Here is a 21,487-nt window from a genome sequence, read left to right as displayed (position 1 = left end):
CTGGTTGTATGATAAAAGGCCAAGGAGTTATCGCACAATACATGAACCCTGTGGTAGGGGGTTATGGCTCTGTGGACCTGAGCAGAATTTCTGTGTACCCGAGTTTTGATGAGGCCCATGAATTGGACTATAGTAGAGAAAAAGTGTTCAAGGAAAGAAAACAGGACAATTGGGTCAAGGTGGACATGGGGAAATGCCAGGCCTTAAATGACCTATGCCCCAAACCAAAACTAAAGAGTGTCCTACGCCCCACTGCAATTCCATACAAACAAAGACAGGAAGTCTCAGCAGAGCCACGCAAAGTGTATCGAATTTTTGGACCCTAGAGGAGAGGAGGCGGGCCCTATAACAAACTTATATACTAGGGTAATACTCGACCCGCTGGATAAGACAGCTAAAATAGAAGAAAAAAGTCAGCTGATAAGGAAGGTAAGAGGCAGTGCTAAAGAAGTAGGAAAGGGTTTTGGGAAGAGGGATGGGGCATTTTCCTACCTGTATTTGTATCGCCTTTTTGAAAGATTAGAAAGGAACCCTTTCAATTGCCAATATGTTCTGTTCCTGTTCTTTGACGTCCCAAGCCTGCGCTTGGTAAACTCTAATGACATCTAGCAGGTTGAGTTTGTGTATGAAGATTGTGTGGATGTGGTAAAAGTCTATTTGTGTTTACAGATAATAAAGAATGCGATCTTTGCTGAATGTGAATAGTTATTATCCCTGGGGTATGAGGTGTTTGAAAATGTACCCTTGGTGTGCCCCAAGCCTTCTAACTTGTGCCCCAAGGTAAAGTTTGAAGAGGAGGTAGCTAAAAGCATCTGATGATTAGGTTGTCTAATGAGATGAGGCAACCAAATAATTGGGAAAAAGCCAAAACTAATGAAACAGCAAGAGAGGGCAGCTATGACTGGCCTTATATTGTTGACACTTTACATAGAATGCCACAAGATCATGAGCAATATGCATGAGACTCTTTAGTCCAGATACTGGGCCTGATCGCGACCTCGGCAGTAACGCTAACACTATTAGCGCGGGGGCTATTAGCGCGACCGCCATAGCCCCCGGCGCTAATAGCGCGGGATCACGAGTTGGGCGGACTTGCAAGTCCCCATTCCCCATTGAGCCCATTCGGGAATGCCCCATTCTCCATTGGGCTCAATGGGGAAAATTTGCGCTCTTACCGCCGGCGGTAATAGCGTGAATTTTTGTCGGATTTCCCCCCAGCCAAGAGCTGGGGCGAAATCCGCCGAAGCCCTGATTCGGCGGACCCTTAAATCCGGCGGTAATAGCGCTACCGCCGGATTTAAGGGTTACCGCCGAGGTCGTGATCAGGCCCACTGTCTTGGAACTCAAGGGGTTTCTCCAATATAATACAAAATAAAGGAATTCTTGAATCCTTTACCATTGTCTGCTTACAGGAAACCCTTATGATGGACCCACCCATAATGGATGGCTACGAGGTGTATTTTAATAAAGCTAAGAGAGGTTTAAGAGATTGCCCATATGGAGGTCTGCTTACAGCCTTGAAACGCAGTCAGGGCTTGGCGGGGAGACATATTGTAACTGAGAGGAGTGATATACATGTTTCTATGTTAACATGGAGAGACTCAGAGTCAAAAAGACCAGAAAAATGTCTTCTGTTTAATATGTATTTCAATCCTAGTTGTGCCTCGATAGATGACTTTTAAGCAGAATTTTCGTATTTAATGTGAGGAGAAAGCCATGAAGAGGGAGCATATAGAATAATATTAGGAGATTTCAATTCAGAGTGTCTGGATGACCAGTGGTATTGTAAGCCCGACAGGGTAAGTGTCTCCAGTAAAAAACAAGCTAGAGGTCAATTATTAAGACAAGAGCTAGAGGCATGGGACCTGGCTCCCCTTAATGGTACTGTGCAGGGAGATATTCCTCCAAAATTCACTTGGTATAATAAACAGTGGAGATCTAACCCTCGACTACGTTTTTTGTTTCCTCGGATCTACAAGTCAGGTGAGGAACATTAGAAATATCACGTTCAACCTCAAATGATCACTGTATCGTGGTATATGCGGCACCAATGACCAGATTTTAAAACAAATGCAGTAGTGGATCTAAATGCAGAGATTAACCCAAGGAATCACAGTGTAAGGTGGCATCCAACGATTGCAACTTCATACAATTGGTTAATTATGGCCGAACATAATAATACAGTCAACGCACTATGTAACCCCATGGAATTCGAACCTATTATTCGATCCATCCTGGGTGAATTGACGTCCCCTAAGAGCTTGATAAAAAGGGTAACCGATCAACCCCACAAGCATGCCTTTGGTAACAAAGCCACGCTATTGTGATACTTATTAATGATGCAGAAAGGATGTTGAGTTGTATCTTGGGAAATCGTTTGCATACATTTTGGCATCTGATCAGAAGAAAATGATTCCTTTCTTCAAACTAAACCGGTAACAGAGGAGGTTCAGATTAATCATTTTAAGGAATTATATACTGTTGATGAACTGGAAGAGCCAATCGGATAAAGTTGTCATGGCTGGTCTGGTGCCATTAACTGGGACAGGGTCGATATTGTAAACTTAATTAAACATTGTCAAAAATCAAATGCACCAGGCCCTGACAGTGTGTCAACTATGATACTAAAATCTGACAATCTCTCATGGTCTAATGTCCTTTCTGCACTGCATGGTAACATTTTAGTGACCCAAGAGATTCTACTGTCCTGGATGTTGGCAAATCTGATTTTAGTGTTCAAAGGGCGGAGGGGGAAATGTAGATTCTCCCCTCTGAACTATAGACCAATATCATTACTGTACGCAACTAATAACATATTTGCAAAAATGTTACTAAATGAATTGCATACCTGTGCTCTAAAAACAAACAATTTGGATATTTATCAAGCAGGATTTATGAAAGGAGTTGACACAGCAATTAACAGTTTTGTAGTCTCTTTGTTGGACATACAGACGAGGGAACATGGAAGGCCAGTAAACCTTGCCCTCCTAGATATAAGCAAGGCCTTTGATTGCATAAATCGAGCAATCCTTTGGGAAGAAATTCATAAATGTGGTTGCCCAATCGCCCTGATTAGTGCATCACTTGCCTTAGATAAGGATACAAAAACAAAAGTGAGGCTTGACAATCAGGGAACATGCACCAAGTGGATAAACACAAATCGTGGCCTTCGCCAAGGGTGTGTCCTGGCCTCTTTTCTATTAAATTTGTATATGAAAGACATGGGCTCATGCTGGGATTTAACTCTGACCAACCCACTGTTTACAGCACAAACTCGAATACAATATCTAAATTACGCTGACGACACAATTATCTGTGATATGACACTGATTGGTCTGCAACAAGCTCTTAACAGTATGCATGTACTTTTTCTTAAATCTGGAGGTTAATCTTAACATCGCAAAATCCCCAAAATGTATTTTGATTGCAGAGAAACCGAAGTGGAACATGTTTAAATGAAGCATATCACAGCAAATTTTAGAAGTTGTCAATTGTTTTCAATATCCGGGAAGTTTTATATACTCAAGTGTAATGAAGCAGACAACATATAAGTGCAAAAAAATAATATTCCTAGCACCTGCCTCTCAGTTGTCCAAATGTGATTATAAATTTGGTAGATTTTCAGTTTTGCCTATGATTAAGCTATATAGGCAAGAAATACTCTCTAAATAGATTTTTGGTGCTGAACATTTTAAAATAGAAACTCCCTTTTACAAACTAGAGGCAATGTTATGCAGAAAGGTGCTGTGCCTGCATAGTTCAGTACCAATGGCCGGAATCAGGAATTAATCAGGTTTACATCGCCTGCACATTTTTGTAGAGTGGAGGGTATTACAAACATACACCTTAATCCTGTCACCTCCCCAAGCATCTTGAAGGAAGAATTGAATGTGGGATCAAGCAGGGCCCTTTTGAAATGGCAAAATAAATGTAACGGCTTGTTGGAAAGGTTAGAGTCCTCTGTAGAGGAGCTAGTTGCAAACCCCAAGTTAAAATGAAATACTACAGAAATCAATGGATTAGGAATAGAGATGTTTTAATGAGTTACTGTTGTTTTAACCATCATTTTAACTGGTCTGTAAAGGGCCAATACGCATAGTCCCTTCTCCGCTTCCATGGTGGCCATTGAAGTACATTGAAAAAAATGTAAACAAAAATAATGGCCTCCATAGGAGAGGGGGAAGGGACTATGCGTTGTCTTTTCTCACTTTCCATGGTGGCCGGAATAAAAAGGCGGCTTGAGGGTCACGCAAAAGTGTGAAAGGGCTTACCATCAGGTAAGGCTCGCAAACGAACCAATCGGTTTGTTTGCGAGCAACAGAAAGCCTGCGCCGGGTACTAATTTGAGTTATAGTTGATGTCCATACACATTATTTGGTGTTAGTTGTGAGGGCAAGTATAGGATTTGGACACAAACAGATTTTTATGTTGAATTTACTGACATTGATGTTCCTTAGTTTCTTTAGTCAGAGAAATCCCACTTTATTATAAAGTTAGGCCTTAATCCATCCTGACATTTTCTTTAATAAAAGATTGTTGAACTTTGAATCTGTTGCCTGTGTCTCCTTCCATGATGCCAACCTCATTCAGTCCAGGTTTTACCTTTGTATTCTGGGACACATAGTCCTGGATTTCCCCATTAAAAATCCAGGATTATAAATCCCAGAATGTAAAGTTGAAACAGGACTGAAGTAACATCTCCCGATTAGAATGAATAATGGTGGCATGCCGCGGCTTATGAGGCTCACAAACATTTTAATACAATAGAATGATGTCCAAGAATAAACAGCAAACAAATTTCAGAAGCAAGAAGCACTATTTCTATTTTTTATCAACAGGATTGTCTTCAATCAGCTTAACCCCTACAATACACCCTACAGCTTCATTGATGAGCCAAACATTTCTACTGTCAACTGCACCTGTCAATTGTCTTCACCAAAGAGTGCAACCTTTTCAACCTGAGCTTTATTGTTTTCTACTTGAATGTTTTCAGAGCACTGTAAAAAAAACGTGCTTTGCTTCTAAGGATGATCTCTTTGATGGGTGGAAACAAAAGAACATTGAGTTCAATAAAACATTGTAAAAGATATTTCTGAGAACTGCAAGCTGAGTCTAACAAAATGCTCTTTAAAATAAGATGATGTTTGACCAACTGGGAGCATGATTCTTATGACACATTTCAGAATGAGTGAACAGTTTACAGAATCCACGCATTTCAGTGGGACGTTTTACAGATTTTGTACAGATTTGACATTTGAGGTAGGATGTGAGGAAATTGCTCGTGTTGCTTAATGTATAGATTTGCTTGATGCCCGTAGTTTTAATGGACTTTGCACATTGAAACGTGTGTTTTGTATGCTATTTGCCATAAATGTGATTGTTTTCTGAGAACACCTTTCCACTTTCTGATGTGATAAATGAGAACACTTACAATATCATGTTTTAACTGGTTTGCTGTGTTTTAAAAGAATTATTTTGAAATTCTAAAGTGTGGTCATGCAATTTTGGTCCAATTGACCAATTACAAATACCTGTATATGTGTATGAGAGGGTAGGAGAGTAGGTGGGTGTGGCGGGGGGGGCGGGATTGGGTTAGTGGGTTAGGGAGCTGGAAAGGTTTGGGGCTCAATACAAATACACGTGTCTAAATCAGGTCGACCAAAAGTGCAAGACCTGACTTCAAACACTTAACACAAGTCTTTCAAAACCTGTAGAGCCATTTTTAATAAATTGCTTGATGCTGGATTGCTCCCCATTCTAAGCTCTGACAAAATAGTTGCTACTATTATCAAATATGTATCGACCTCAGAAGGACCAACAGTCGAGCTGTCCATGATGATATTCAAACTTTCGATGTGCAGTTCGAACCCATGCTGGAGGGTTAACTGTCATCGTGCAAGATATTCCTTCAGCTGGGTGGTGCGCTGAGTGAGCTCGTCTTCATTGTGTTTATATTAATTTTCAATGTATTGGAGTTTCGCACCCCTCTCCCACTCCCAACCTGATCCCACTCCAGATGTGCTTCAACTTCGCTTACTTTCTGAATGCTGATAAAACAAAATGACCTGTGAAGAGTTTCACATCTTGTGATCACGGTCTGTGCGACAGGAGATGGAAGAAGGTTGTCTTGAGGACCATGGACCATTACAATGACACCACTTTTAAATCACTTAGAATGTTTCCTAGTACTTACTACGTCTCTAAAACAATTCAACTAACATGAAGGCTCAGTTGGACTGGTTCAAGTATATATGAATAGGTGACGTTAGTGTTCTTAGGACATGGGTATGTGACCTTTGGCTTCAGCTTTAGCCAGCATAGACGATGGTGAGGGGGTTCCATGTCATTTCATCACGGGATGAAACAACGATGGGTTTTTCTCCGTGGATATTTCAATGTGAAAACTCATGGCTTTTTTGTATTTTTGGGGGGTTCCCCTCAACCTCCATCCCCTTTAATTATTTAACTATTCCCTAACACCCATACCCTATCTATATAATTTTGTAACCTCCCTACAAAATTCTATGAGTTTTCTCGTTGAAATAACAACAGAGAAAAACCCAGCATCCTTTCATCCCACAATGAAAGGACGTTGTACCGGTGAGGGATCCCGGGTGTCGCAGCCCAACACATCTGAAGAGTCACAGATTGTAGAGCTCTGTTTTTGAAAGGGCAGATAAAGCTTGATTACTGTATGGCAAAGCACAAACTGATGTGAAGCTCTGGCTTAATTTCCATCTTCATCTTCTCCCCTTTTCTTGCATGACGCAGATAGTTGGTCCGACTGGACTGAATGGACGGAATGTGATTCATCTGGGACTCAGTTCCGTCTTCGACACTGTAATATCCTCTTCCCCGTCGGGAACCAGTGCTCTGGAAACAGCACTGAAAGCAGAGCCTGCATATCTGAGTCAAATTTCATTCCAGGTAAGATGTACACCGAATAGAAAAGATCAGCATTTTATGGATATACATTACATAATAGCTCCCAACGTAGGTCTGCAAGATGCATAACGCAGGAGAAGAATCTTATTTCCGATCAGGGCAGTCACAGGTTTTTCGGAGGCATGGCCACAAATCTGTGGAAGCTCCCTAATATCATGCTGCGGTGGCCACTGACAGGTGACTGTATATACTTTAGACATTTCTGATTGTATTTATTAATGTGAATGGTAGGGGAAGGGAAACGCCTTATTCAATCTGTTATCATGGAGTAATAGAATAGAAAAGAGGACCACTACCACAGATGCCCTCCAGCTGTGCATGGTGCCAATTTCATGTAAACCCTCAGGCCTACTTGTCCCCCAAACCTGTATAGGTCCTATTTCCAGATGCCCCAAGTACCAGAAATTCATAGATGCACCTAACCATGCATGCCCTCTGTCCATGTATATCTGAAGCACATGTAGGTGCCTGCCAACCTTAAATGCCCTTCACTCTACATCCTCCCACCCTGGATGCAACCGCAGTGGCTTATGTCAGCAATCCTTATTTACTCCAAACCTCTGGATGCCCTTGAGTACCCCCAATCCTCAGATGGGCCTGGCGTCTGATGTCCCCTTCCCTGAGCACCACAGGTTCCAGCAGAACTGCATGCTTCCACAGGCCTTCTGTCTCCAATGCTAAGATACCTTCTCAGCCTGACATGCTACCACGCCACCACCCACCATGACAATTACATTGCCTGGCCCTCCTAGTCCTCCCTGACCATTCTAGCCCAACATGCTTTCCCCAGCTTCAAATTCTCTCCATGCTTGGATGTTCTCTAGTCTTACTCTCACAGCATTGTATGCTGCCCTAGCCATGCCTTTTCCCATCTATAAGGATCCAGACTAATATCCGTTTTTATTTATTTATTTGGTAGTGCGTGCATGCAGAGTCTTTGTAGGCTTTGTATATGGTGCTGTATGCCAAATTACGCCGCCTCTAAGCACTGTAATGGTAGGTGTTTCTATGACTCAATTTACCAGCACCCAATTCATCAATCTAGAAAGGATGAAGGGCCCAGTCCAGCCAGCGTATGAACCTCGGTCCTTGCCAGTGACCACAGATGTTTAGGCCTATGCCTTAACATGCTGATCTATGTTTTATGATTTTGGCAGCATGTTGGGATCCTAGGTGCCTACAATAAACCTCAGATTTTTATGTTGAATAGGAAAAGGCAGGTGAGGGGTTACTCTTTGAGACAAGAAATGATTTTACAGCAAATTAAGAAATGTGATACATTAAATCCTATTTGTTTTCCTGTTTTAAAAAATACCATTGTTCTATATTTTGAGAGGTCCGCGATGGACGCTACACAGGGGCACATCATTGCAGCACTCAACTAAACTGAATGGAGTTCATAGAGAGTCAGGAATTATTTAGGTTTTTTGATGAACCCTAATTCTTGCAGTTTCATTTATTTTGCTTTTTGGTAAGGAGTGAATTACTATACAATTGCTATCTCTTTCATGTGAATTCATTAAGGAGGGGGCCTGCCACCTTAAATTGTTTTATTTATATTTTTGAGGTCCCACAGGATTATTATACCAAAACAATACTAGTAGGTTTCATGGTCATGTGTCAACAATCAAGCTGTAACAACAAATGCAGCATGGTGCAGGTGGAGACGGAGTGGCTCCTTGTGTCTCATTGGCCTCTGGAGGTGATACATTTTTTTTCCGCCAGACAGGAGAGACCATTGGTTGTTACTGCCTTGTATGTTATGCAGGATGTCTTAAAAGAGATGCAGGCTTAGATGGGTAGCCAGTGCAGTCCATTGAGGATAGGCAGGACACGGTTCGAGTATTTTGATTTATTTGTTGTGATGAGCAGTAATGCAAAATGTCGGATTGATTTTCGTGCTGTTAAGCGGCCTCACTTCAACACTACAGCTAAGTCAATGCCTAGTCTGAGATGCTGAGGGAAACCCTTATTGATATATTTTTAGGTCCAGTTCATGTACTCTGGATGACAACCCTTATATAACACCCCCCTCTTAGAATCCCCCTGACCCCACTGAGCCAAGAAGTAGGTTTGTTTTGCAAATTAAAAGGTTTATTTGAAAAATTAACAAGATATATATCACACTTTTATAATAAATTAATAATTGATATCACACTTATGGATATAATGTTGATCAACAATGGGTAATCTGGCACGAGCACACTTCTTTACAATCAATGAGGAGTTAGTACAGGATGGATAAGGTAGCAAAAATACTTTTATGGTTTCAAGGGAAAAGCAATGAGGAATAAAATGCAGTACAGAAATACTTGATATGATTTTAGCAAAAGATAAGATAATCACTTTTTCTCTGGCAATTCACCCCCCACCCCCTATGCAATATAAGAAATGGAAGGAGATGGAAAGAGGAGCACACAGTTCTCAGGAATGCAATCAAATACAATACGAAATTCAGTTCCCCCCCAGCAAGCTTAGAGGAAACAGGTAGAAGTTTGAAACACAGGCCCAAAATGCTTTTAAATGTGATGGCAATGGATGGGAAAATGTGCTAACTGATTTTAATTCCCTCTAGAGATTCAGGGTGAATGAGAGATGCTTGTTGGTATTAGTTCAGGCTCACTTTAGCAATGCTCTATGAGTTATTACCAGGTTGCAAACAGATTTTAACAAAGGAAAGAATGGAGCTGCTATTTTGACAAGTGGAGAAATTCAGCCAAATCGCAAATCGCGGTAAACTTCGCGAGTGCGTAAATCGCGATTGCGGAAAAGGGAGTAGGGAGTAGGAAGTCGGTTCTAGGTTCGTTGGAAAGCCTAGAATCACAGCTTTAAAATGAAAGCTACACCACATTCCTAGGACAAACGGTTCTGGAGATACAGACGATTTTGTGAAGGTAGTTTTTCAGAAATGAATCACAGTTTCAGAATGACAGTTGACAGCTTTCAGCTTTAAAATGACAGGTGACAGTTGTGCAGCTTTAGAATGACAGATGACAGCTTTCTAGGAGGCAGTTCTAATTAAGTTAAAATAGTTTGAATTAGATTATTTTAACTAAGAGATTGGTTCTGCACAGTTCTGCTAGGTACTCACAATATAAATTTGAAATAGGCCTCGTCACGGATCTGGTCAACACGTCCAGCGGCGGTTCTCTCTGCTCGGCAGGTCAATCAGGCACCGGTTCTGCTCACAGCGATCTGGGTCTGGTCTGCGGTTCCGGCAAAAGTTCTTGGCAAAGAATTCAAACAGCTCGCCCGGCTGTTGAATAGTTTGGTTAGGTTTGCTGGATTCTGAAGGCCTGCTGAGAATACTTTTGCTTACAGTGGGCCTTCTAGGTTAAAAGTTCTGTAGTCTATGGATCCCTGGTTCTGGTCTCTGTCTGGATGGGATTTCGGCCGTCAAAATACTCCGCAGAAATGGAAAATGAATCTCTCTACCTGTCCCAGCAGTCTCTTTTTATGTGTTTTGGAAGTGGGTGTGTGTGGCATAACTGAGCCTGCCCCTCTCTACTTGTCATTGGCCCAATTCTCCTCTTTCCCTTGATTGGGGGAACTGAGTTGTGAGTCAGAGTGATGAGGTAGATTTATGGTCAGAGGATCCACCCCTTGTCAATTTGCCCACAAAACTATTTCTGATCCAAATACATGTTTCCTAGATACACAATTTGTTGAAATTACATGTACACATTATATATTCCTTATGGTCCATGCTTGTCTGCCTCTGATCTTCCTGGGGGCTTGCATTAAAAAATGACATTTTGCGCTTTTTGACTGGTTTACCAATATCGGACATTTACCAAAAATTACACAAATGTGTGCAAGGAGTATGGACATTAATTGATGAAGTGTCAGATTTTTAACATGCAGACATTTGGATTAAAACCCTATTTTCCGCCAGCAACCCCCCAGAATACACCACAGGGTCCTAACACCTCTTAAAACGTGCACAGAAAAATCACCAGAATAATGATATTACTTATATAATTCTGACAAGTCCGTACTATGAATTATCCATCTTTTTTTAAAATTATGCTCTGGCCCAGATGGGTGTGGTTTAGGTTCCAAAGCACATGGGGGAAGCTTCTGTCTGTCCCCGCCTCCAGCTCGGGTGGCTCCCAGAGGCACTTCTCCTCCCACTTCTCCCAAGAGGAAGCCACTTTACGGCCCCCCCAATATAACATTTGCCTGAGTCCAGGACAAGGCTTTGATCAACCTCCTGCAGGTGCCCCTCCCCCAATCTAATCAGAGAGGTGTCATCTCCTTTTGGTGGGGAAGCAGGAGGCAGCCAGGCCTGGGAATGCAGTTTGATCAAGTTTCAACTCCTGTCGGGGGTTGTTGTCAGGCAGAATTCAGCTAAATGTCACCTTAGTTCCCAGTTTAAATCAAAACTTACATTTTTTACATATACATTAAATAATTACTTCCTTCAAGTCATTTCAGAATATAGTTTTACATTGTATCCACCTCTTAGCAAGTCTTTCCTTGGCCTGGTTTGGATTCCTCTGTTCAGTTTTACACAAAAGTCTGGTGGTTTTAAAACGCCGGCTTTCTGATAGTGGTGAGTACCGGTATTGCATCCATTTTTGGGATCTGTCTTGAATTACTGCATTTCAATAGAGTGGTCTTTTGCTTGATAGTATAGGACCCTTGCTTAACATTGTTTTGATGGCACCCTTACAGTAGAGTGGTGATGTGGAACCCCCCACAAGAAGGTTGTATCTTTGGAGTGGTCTTGTGCCAACTGCGCAGTTCATCTGGATTCTGGCGTGAATGTGGACGGCGACAGCTCATCCCCACATCCACCCAGTCTATTGATTTAGTTTGTTCTGGGATAGAATAATGGGCGGCGACAGCTCATCCCTACATCTACCCAGTCTAAGGATTTAGTTTGTTCTGGGATAGAATAATGGGCGGCGACAGCTCATCCCCACATCTACCCAGTCTAAGGATTCAACATGGGTCAATACCCTTGACAGTGCAGCCAGAAGGGATGCAGTGATGTATGAAGGGATGGTGTTTCCACTGTCCAAGTGGAAAAGATCTGGGCTTGTAAGACAGGTGGAATGTCTGATGCTGAGAGGAAGGGGTAAAGTTGATGGGGACGTTTGAGCTAGTCTTAGGCTGTTTCTGGTTTCTTGGAGATGCCGGCTTTGAAGGTGAGGTGGCAGTGAATGATCTTTACTCTGGGAGTGAGCTGAATCCATCAGACCTCATCTCAGGTGCCAACTAGTCTGTTTTAGGTGTGCTTGGCAGGGGATCCCTGAGGGGCTCTGCAGATGTGAGGGTTGCCACCATCCATGAACGACCTTACCTCAGTCTTCTCATGCAAACCCATTAAGGTTCTGTCAATAGGTGACATAACAACAAAGCTGTGATAGAACAAAGAATTTCAAATCATGTGCCAATCTGGCTAGTGCCGAAACATGTCTGGGGATGCTTGTGGTTTGGTGCATAAAGGATGTTAACAAGCAGTTTGGGCTGGAAAGCCCCTTTTGGGGTGGGATCAAGCCTGATTTGCATATGGTCTTTCCCCTTTTTTAATGGCTTGGCAGGTGAAGAACAGTGGCCTGGGGGGTTGCCTAGAACAATGCCAGAGTTTATGATTACATCTAAACCTTCGAGCCATGCCGCCACCACAGGGGCCAGGCCAGAGAAAATGCTACTGCTGAGGATAAGTCACAGTGGTGAGTGCAGGCCTAGGAAGACCTTGTGCAGTGTTTCACAGGCAAGTTCATCTGTTCAGTAATCATCATGTCTGCAGTTGTTCATCATTCGACTATAGGAAGAAAGCACTCAATTTTCTGCAGACAATCAAAATGTTTCACTTGCCACCTACAGAATCAGAAGAAAATGTGGACGATTTGTTTACAGAAGCAGTTAAACATTTGATGTAACATTTGAAGACCCTACTCGTATGTTATTGTCAGATGAAGGTCCGACCTCCCCAACCTCCTCCTCACCTCTACTTTCGGATGAACTGTCCTTGGAACTGGTAGGGGTCTTCCTGCGCAACTTCCAGTCTTCTGCAGACTGTCTTTTCTTTAACTTCTTTTTCTTGTTGTGTAAGTAGGGTCTAGCTGCCCCAGAGGCCACCTTGACAGGAAGTGTAACCTATCAAAGGTGAACCCCGAGGAGCTAAACCCCCAATGTTCCACGGAAAAAGCCTCTTGGGCAACAAAAAACCTTTGGTAATCTGCAATGAGGACGGTTCAGCTGGTCTTTCACAGTTCTTGCCAAGTGTCTTGAAAACAATCCAGGAAGGCAGGGTAAACTGCAGGCTTGAGAAGGGATCCGAAGTCCAGTATGGAGAAACAGGATCCGGAATAGGGAGACTAAACTAAGGCAAACTCCACCGTAGAGAAAAGTGCAAACAAAAAGGACGGAGAAGTACAAGAGGAAGATAGAAGCGACTTGAACTGGAGAGAAAGATTGAAACCGGAAGCAGTGTGGAGAGGTAAGTGGAGAATATAAACACCCAAAACCCGAGAGAAAACAGGAAATCACCTACCGTGGTTTGAAGACCGAAGGGGAAGAATAAGCGGTAGACCAGAGCTGCTACCTGAACGTGAACGGAACCTAAAGCAAAGGGGGTGATGTCCAACTGAACGAGCTGCCAGGAAAAGGCTAGATGATAGTAAGAAAGGTGGAATTCAGAACCTGACCGAAAATGCCAGCGAAAATGCAAGTAGGAAAAAGTAGAGGATGCCGACAGCGTTGAGTGGGGAAGAACGAGAGAATATATTATAGTCGAGCGGACAGAAAGGAAAAAACAATGGAGGAAGGCAAATGAGGAAAATTTGGAACGTAATCCAATTCAGAAAAGCACTAGTAGCACACAGCGTTGAAGGCGTTCAGCAGGGATCAGATACGAGCTGAAGAGGGGGATTCAGAAAGCACTAGTAGCACACAGTGTTGAAGGCGTTCAGCAGAGAACAGATACAACGCGCCGAAGAGGGGCTGTTGTCATAATTTATAGCTTAGACCGCCATTTTAGGTGAGGACTAGACCGGGGACCATAAACGCCAAGTCTTCCATAGACTCCACGGGCAAAGTCTGACAGTTATGTTCTTTTATGTTACGTTGATTTCTATTTGTATATCAACATATGCCCTGCCTTGTGCACCCATCATCCCCAGCAAGTTGGTAGGAAACACCAATGGGTGGTGGTAGCATGCTTACCCTTGGCGTGGCACGGATATACTGGAAAAAATATGGGCCCTGGCACTTATTTCTTTCCAAATTAAGCACTGCAGCCATCACCTCTTTTGTTTGGCTGTAGTGCACAGACGAGACAGCGCCTAATGCAACGTCTGTGTTATGGTTGTCCAAGTCCCTGAATGTGCCTCTGCTCAAAGAATATGTTGTTGCCCTTGTCGTTGTGGAGAACATGTGGTGGAAACCGACCTGACTGAATTTGGCCTTGGGAGTGCTCATGCGTTCACTGTTGTGGTCAAGTGCGGTGCTTGGAGCCCAGTCTACTCCCTAATGGGAACTGTAAGTTATAGCATAATGCATGGAGTTATGGATAGATGGTCACATTTCTGTTTTATATCATGTACACGTTGCACATTATATTTCTACACGTTTTACCGATGCATTTTGTATTTACTTTCATTTTCCATCTTTTTCACTATGATTTTTTGTGTCTATCCTGCATAATTTTTTTTAGAAATACGAAGGCTGCAAAAACCTTCACTATGTTTCCATGCTGGTAAACGACCCAATAATGCGAGATGCTGGCAGAGATAACGATGCAACGGTGGAGAAAGGAAGGAACCTAGCACATATCAATCACTCACACCTTGCGCAGGAACACGCCGGCAGCGTTTCACTTCGTTATGTGCCTCGCGGATATTGATTTAAGTGTTGTTTTCTCAATTTCTTTCGAAAGAAATGTCCCACCTGGCTCGAGAGTCTTGAAAAATAGCCTTGCAGTGGGGATTGTCAGCAGAATCCCTCCCCTCAAAATGGCGGGCTGCCTGGTCATTAGAGCCGGGAGCGCGTGCCCACATAGGGAGGAGATTGTTACCATTGCATTGGAAAGGGGCAGATCTTTTAACAAATTGAATTCGTCTGGAACGAGCTACATGTCCACATATCAACGTTTTGACTGCTAGTGGCAGGGAATCAGAATTCGCCCCCCGCCCACACGTTTCCCATAACTGACTTACCTAGTTAATTGGGCACCTACGTAATAACGGAACTAAAATAAAATGCACAATTAATAAACACAGTGCTTCAGTGCATTTTTCATTTTTACAGCCAGAGTGAATCTGGCCAGTGTACGTGCCGAGTAAACATGTTCCCACGCAGGGTGTAAGCAAAGACAGCGCATGCACACATATGTGCTCCGAGTCTTTGGGCGGCGGCAGTGGCGTAGGAGACGCATAAAATCTGGGTGGGGACAGGAGACACCTTAGGGACTTTGCTTTTTTTTAAAATTTATTTATTGTGTTTAAGTCAAAGAACTCGACTTTTCACAAAGTTAAAATAGCAGTACATATTAAATTACATATATCATCATTGTATAAAACAAGAGAAAAGAAGAAAAGAAAACAGAAGAAAATTAAGAAAAAGAAAAGTAGTTCAGAGTATAAAATCCTTCAATTTGTCGTCTCACTTCAGAAGGCACATTTCACGTAAAAATGTTACCACTTCCCAGGTCAAAAGGCTTTCCAGGTCAAAACAAAATGCCACAAGCACAGCTCAGTAACAATTTGAACTCAAGGGCAGAACCACTAGATACCACTAGACCACTAGAGTGATAATGATCTAAGCCCCGCGGGAGGGCCTTTCATTCTAAGTATTCTTAGCAGGGAGTGGGGCATAAGGACTGCCTCCACAATCACCTGCGCAACAGGAACTTCCTTGTGTGAGAAAACTAAGCCCAACTCCCTTGTCTCCAACAGCTAGCCATTCCCTGATTAAAAAGAATATGTGCATTGATGCTACCACCAAAAGATAGCTCTAAAGTTTTAATCGCACGCTGCACGCACCAAAGAAATAGATGTAAAAGTACTAATCATGGGGCCCGAAGTGAGATTGGAGCCGGCCTTCCGCCAACATTCCCTTGGGCGGCCCCATAAAACGACTCCCTTGGGCGTTCTACCATAAGACCACCCCCCAACACAAATGTCAAACTTGGTACCCTAACCTTGCATGCACAACACTACACAAGCAGTGGTGTGTGCACCCACCCCCAGGGTGCAGACTCACTTTAACTGGTCTGTGGGTGTATACATATATATGTGTATTGGTGGAACTACATTGGCTAGATGTGTTTGTTATTTCCAGAACATAGATGCCCTTAAAATGCCCTTAAAACGCCATCATTAAAGCAGGAGCGGCCACTGGCAGTCTTCTGCCCCCTTCAGGTGCTGTTTCTTGGGCTGGGTTCTGTTCTAACAGGAGCTTCTTACAGAAGCAAGCCCAGGTCATGGTCACCTGGGGTTTGGCATGAAAGCTCCGGCGAGCTGATGGCACCCCCGTCAGACACGCAGTTTATTACCGAGCTTTAGATATGTGCTGTTAAGCAAACTCTAACTAAAGGAGGGGATTGCCCCAAAGGTGGTACAGCTATGGTGGGGGTCTATGATGTAAAAACAGGAATCCAAAAAAGCTGTATAAAGTGAATTGGGACCTTAATCCTAATTTTGAATTCTCATTCATAATTGGTATCAAAGATACCCAAATTTAGTTACCCTGGGAAACCAAAATATAATCTAGAGAGGTAAGTAAGAGAAAAACTTGTGTTGGAATAAATTCTATGTTTCATTGAATAAAAAACACAAAATCATAATAATTTGTAATTTAAAAAGGACATCTGATACAATGGGTCAAAATCAAAAAAACTTCCAGTACAATCGCTCAAAAAGATTCAGCATTCATTCAACTCAGAAAATGCACAAACGGAAAATAGACAATAAATGAACAATCTTGATAGTAAAACACATGAATAAACAGATCACACAAATTTAACAAACAATGAAAAACAATGAGAATACAAAATAATGAATAAATGTTTATGTTTATGTTTGTTCATTTATATAGTGTGCCAGACCCGAAGGTATGAGGGCGCAGGAGCAGCAAGGTTATTCTCAGTTTGGTTACAGTGCTGTACAGTAATTCACAGTGTGTACATAGGTTGATACAGTTGCGATGGATGCAGTAATATACAGTTTACAGGTATATGATATGATATGGCATTTATAACGCGCCTATACACAAGTGTTTGTTACATGATTAGTAAAGTCGAGGTCAGTTATTGGTCATTATTCTTTAACCACTGAATGTAGCTACGCCTAAAGTGGGGATAGGTTTGAGGTGTCCTAAGGGAGGGTGGTAAAGAGTTCCAGTGTTGGGCTGCTTTCACTTGGAAGATGTTGCCGCCCATTTTGGTTCGATTGAATCTGGGAACTGTAAGTAAGTAAGCATTGGTGGATCTGATGGGCCCGTTAGGGGCGTATCTTTTTATTCTGTCGGCTAAGTAGCGGGAGGCTGCATTATTGAGGCATTTGTGTGTTAAGGAGGCTACTTTGAGCAGGATTTTGTCGGTGGTGGTAAGCCAATTGTGAGTTCTCCTTATGTTAGAGATGTGTTCTCTCTTGGGGATGCTGAGTGCTGCTCTGAGAGCATTGTTTTGTAGGGTCTGGATTTTATTGGTTACCTGTTTGTTGGCTCCTATGTAGAGGGCATTACAATAGTCCAGTTTTGATAATACAAGGGCTCTGGCTAAGGTAATGCAGTTATGAGTGGATAGGAAAGGTTTGGCTGCTCTTATGAGCTCACATGTGCAGGCTGTGGAGGTGGCCATGGAACTAACCTGTTTATGGAAGGAGAGGGCAGAGTCTAGGTGGATTCCTAGTGAAGTGGGAGAATGGAAAACCAGACTCCCGTCCTTCACCTCTCGCGCTTGGCCTAGAGGGTCGCGGCCCAGACACCCGCCACGAGAAGAGTTTGCCCATTTACCAGATGACCAAATACCCTGGTACAGAAACATACGGATGTGTCCATCTGCCTGCCCAACAGCCCGCACTGGCCATGCCGACACCTGCGGCACGGACCAACTAGACTGAAATCTACACATCGTTAGAGATGCCATGACGACCTAGATAACGGGAAGCACCGCTGAACTATTATACACACTGAACATTTCCACACCAATCTACACGAAGAACATACTCAGTGCTCTGACGTAGGCGACAGGCTTATTCACGGACGTGCATCTTTATTATTTTTACATAGGCTTTCAGAATGCAGAAACGCAAGACGCACCATGAGCTCATTTATAACGCTTGCTCACGCTTCTCTTGAAACCCGTTACCATCATGAGAGATATAATGGAAACACGATACTGGCCATGAAACTGTATGCCACTATAACCTAAAGCATCCATGCACTAAATGGATTACTCGTGCACCAGGCCCAAGTAGGCCCCAAGCAAGAGTTCCCGTGGACATTAACAAAGCAAAAGTCAGGTTGCTGAGCCTGCAGAAAGAACCCAGTGGAGCAACTAGCCAAGGTCGTAATGTTGCAAACCCACAGTCAAGAAACAAATCTTCAAAGGCACGATGTTGCAACCTCGCACTCCACGTACCAATGTTAAAATCATATCTGCAAATTAAACCAGACATACAGTGGAAAAACAATATTAATTGTGCAGAATTATGCCTCAAACACGGTCCCTCCCCACGTGACCAAGCCGAACCTGACGAGATGCCAAAACCCAGGAGAGAAAAGGCGTCTGGGTACCTCGCTACGAGACGCAGGCCGACACACTTGAAAGGCTCAATGGACACCTGCTACAGTGGGAACGGTCAGTCTCCCACCTATGAATAAATCCTCACATTGCCTGCACGTACCCATACTGAAACACTGTTGCAACCACAGGTGCACCGTGTGCTGGGAACAACGGTGGTCCCAGGCTGGGGAGCTCACGGATGCACCAATCAGAACATGAGGTTCCTATCTCAGACGTCAGTAACGTTAGCCAATCCTCAGGGGTCTTCATGTAACAATTCTTATGTATCTAATTGTAGGGACAACCCAGATATACCACCTGACTACATCTTAACCACTAATATCATTCTCTATAGGCGTACTATACTAACCCCACCACTCGAGCAACCAATCAAGAGTGGCGATAGGTTCTTTTGGTAACTTTTTGGAATGACGCAAGTAGCGCGTCATAATGTAGTAAAAAGGGCCTGCGAGCCCCACTATTGTGTGTGTGTCAGGACGAACGCGTACGCTCCTTGACCCATCCCTGCCGTTTGCATAATAAACGACAGAAGTTGCCTTGCTCCTTGTGTGTGCCTCATACTCTGTCTCGATCCGAGATATACACGGGAGGAGTTGGGGCCTCCCTGCCCGGAGGTCTGCGGACGGCCCGGCCGACCCCGGCAGAATCCCCCCCGACAAGTTTGAAGCACTGCTGAGATCTGTTTAAGATCGACTTTTATTTTTTATTTTTCCAGGCACTCCCGTTGCGGGGAGGCCCGGCGGCGCGGCCCCCTCTGCCGTTGCCCCCTTCTGAGGACTACAGGACCATCGCGGAGCTGCGAGAGGACCGGACAGCGCAATCCGGATATTGGCCCTCGGGAGCCGGTTGAGAAGTATCCCGCCCGCGGTCGGCGAGTGTCCAGACGTGGTCCAGACGAGGGGAGGTGGCGAGCCGCTTGGAGGGGTGCACGCAGTCGAGCGGCCCTGCATCGAGGGAACTTGGTGAGCATGACACGCACAACAAGCAATGCGAAATTGTGAGGGAGGGGGCGGAAGTAAATAAGGGAGGAGGGAGGTATTGTAAAAAGGTGGGGTGAAGGTTTAATTGAGTGATGATAATGGAATGAATGGTAGTGAATTGAGTGCGAGAGAAGGCGGCTAACGTTACGCGAAAGAGGGGGGCGGGGCACGAAAACATCACGTGCAGCCGCTCGAAAGACACTGATTGGCCTAAATCGCGACTACGTGTGAGGGTGGGTGTGTGTGGTTTCCTACGATTTGACATTTATCATTCAATGAGTAGATGAGGTTCCCTATTGTTCGAGCAAGAAACTCGATAGGTAGATGAGGTTCCCTATTGTTCGAGCAAGAAACTCGATAGGTAGATGACGTTTCCCTGTGGGCGGTGGCTAGTTACGTAGTTGCCCAAAACGGAAGATAATTGGCTGGTTAAGCCCTCCTGTTGAGGGGCGTATCACACGCGAGGCGACGCAGCGTGCGCAGTCCGGTTATAGTATTGATGAGATTACCTTGTTCCAGGAGAGACAGGAAGACAGCTGTAGGGTTAGCGGGGTAGATTGCAAGTGTATTTTGAATTTAAAGAACATAACACGAATATACCAGTAGTTCGAAGAAATAGGTGACGTCACCAGTAGGGATTTAGTAAGATATCGTGAACACAAGAAGCTTTGGGTTTGACATTGGTGGGGAAGAGAAACATGATAAAGGAGCGGACACGGAGATAAACGATAAACGAGTGGATCAAAGAGGAGAAGGGGAAGGGGGCGTGGCTGCGCACGGAGAACGCCGGCCACGGCAAGTGTAAAGGTGGGAGGAGAACGGGGAAAAAGGACGACTGTGTAAGATCGTCGTAAGGGGTACGCAGCTGCAGGGGGCTGCGTGCGCTTCGGCCGCAGGGGGCCGTAGGGGAAGGAATATAATATAACATCATAAATATATTTGTTTTATAATTTTTTTTTTTTGTGATTATTATCATTGCATAATTTGTCAAAGGATTGTCGTAAGTCCCCACACTTGCGGGGCAAGGTAAGCAATAAAAGGTTGTATGTTGCAAACTGGTAGCAAGGGGAAGGGTAAGAAAGGGTGCGCTAGTATGTCATACGGGAGAGGGTTGGGAGGGTGGGGGAATACCCTCACTACCCCACTACAACATATATGCACCACACTGCCACCACATAGGGAGAAGTTAATTAAGTAAAGCATAGAGTGGACCCAGGGGACGGACAACAAAATGTTGACACCATGGCCGCCTAATGGTAGCTTTGACCCATATGCCCAACATTCACTATTAAACCATCTGCACAATACATACAAGGGGAAGAAGTTGGCAAACCATGTGGAGGTGTTTAACTTATGGAGGATGTTCCAGGGGTCTAGACCAGGACCAAATGGAATGTTCACTATGGGGGAAACACCGGAAGAAAAGGAGATTATGGCGCCAGGGTGGCACTGGGAAAGTTGTAATACCATTGGCATTGTTAAATACCGCCTTGAACCAATTACATCACCCTGCCCATACAGGCAAAGAAATAATAGCAGCACGAATTAGAGAAGATTGGTTCTGTCCCGAGTTAACATCCCATGTGTCAAATTTTATCAGCAATTGCCTTACATGTCAACAGTTCACGGCCGGTCATACTTTAAAGGTGATAAGAGGTACCATACCCCGACCAGAAGGACCTTTTCGGCACCTCCACATTGACTATGTTGATATGATCAACATTTGTCAAGGCAATAGATACATGATAGTAGTAGTATGCCCATTTTCTAGGTGGATCGAAGCAGGGCCCTGTTCACACCCTGA

General features: G+C 43.8%; 1 protein-coding gene across 2 annotated transcripts in view; it reads left to right on the top strand.

The window, feature by feature from the left end:
* SEMA5A (semaphorin 5A) overlaps positions 1–21,487 on the top strand; it is a 2,281,219-nt gene that overhangs the window by 2,144,281 nt on the left and 115,451 nt on the right. For both annotated transcript variants that reach the window (XM_069613729.1, XM_069613730.1), the window contains one exon: positions 6,772–6,927. In XM_069613729.1, coding sequence (XP_069469830.1) covers positions 6,772–6,927 — 156 coding nt within the window. The remainder of the gene's footprint in view (positions 1–6,771; positions 6,928–21,487) is intronic.

This window comes from Ambystoma mexicanum, chromosome 5p, assembly GCF_040938575.1.
Source record: "Ambystoma mexicanum isolate Mex_15411 chromosome 5p, UKY_AmexF1_1, whole genome shotgun sequence".
Classification (NCBI taxonomy): Eukaryota; Metazoa; Chordata; class Amphibia; order Caudata; family Ambystomatidae; genus Ambystoma; species Ambystoma mexicanum.
Note: the sequence above shows the minus strand (reverse complement) of the source record. Positions and strands in the feature narration are given on the sequence as shown.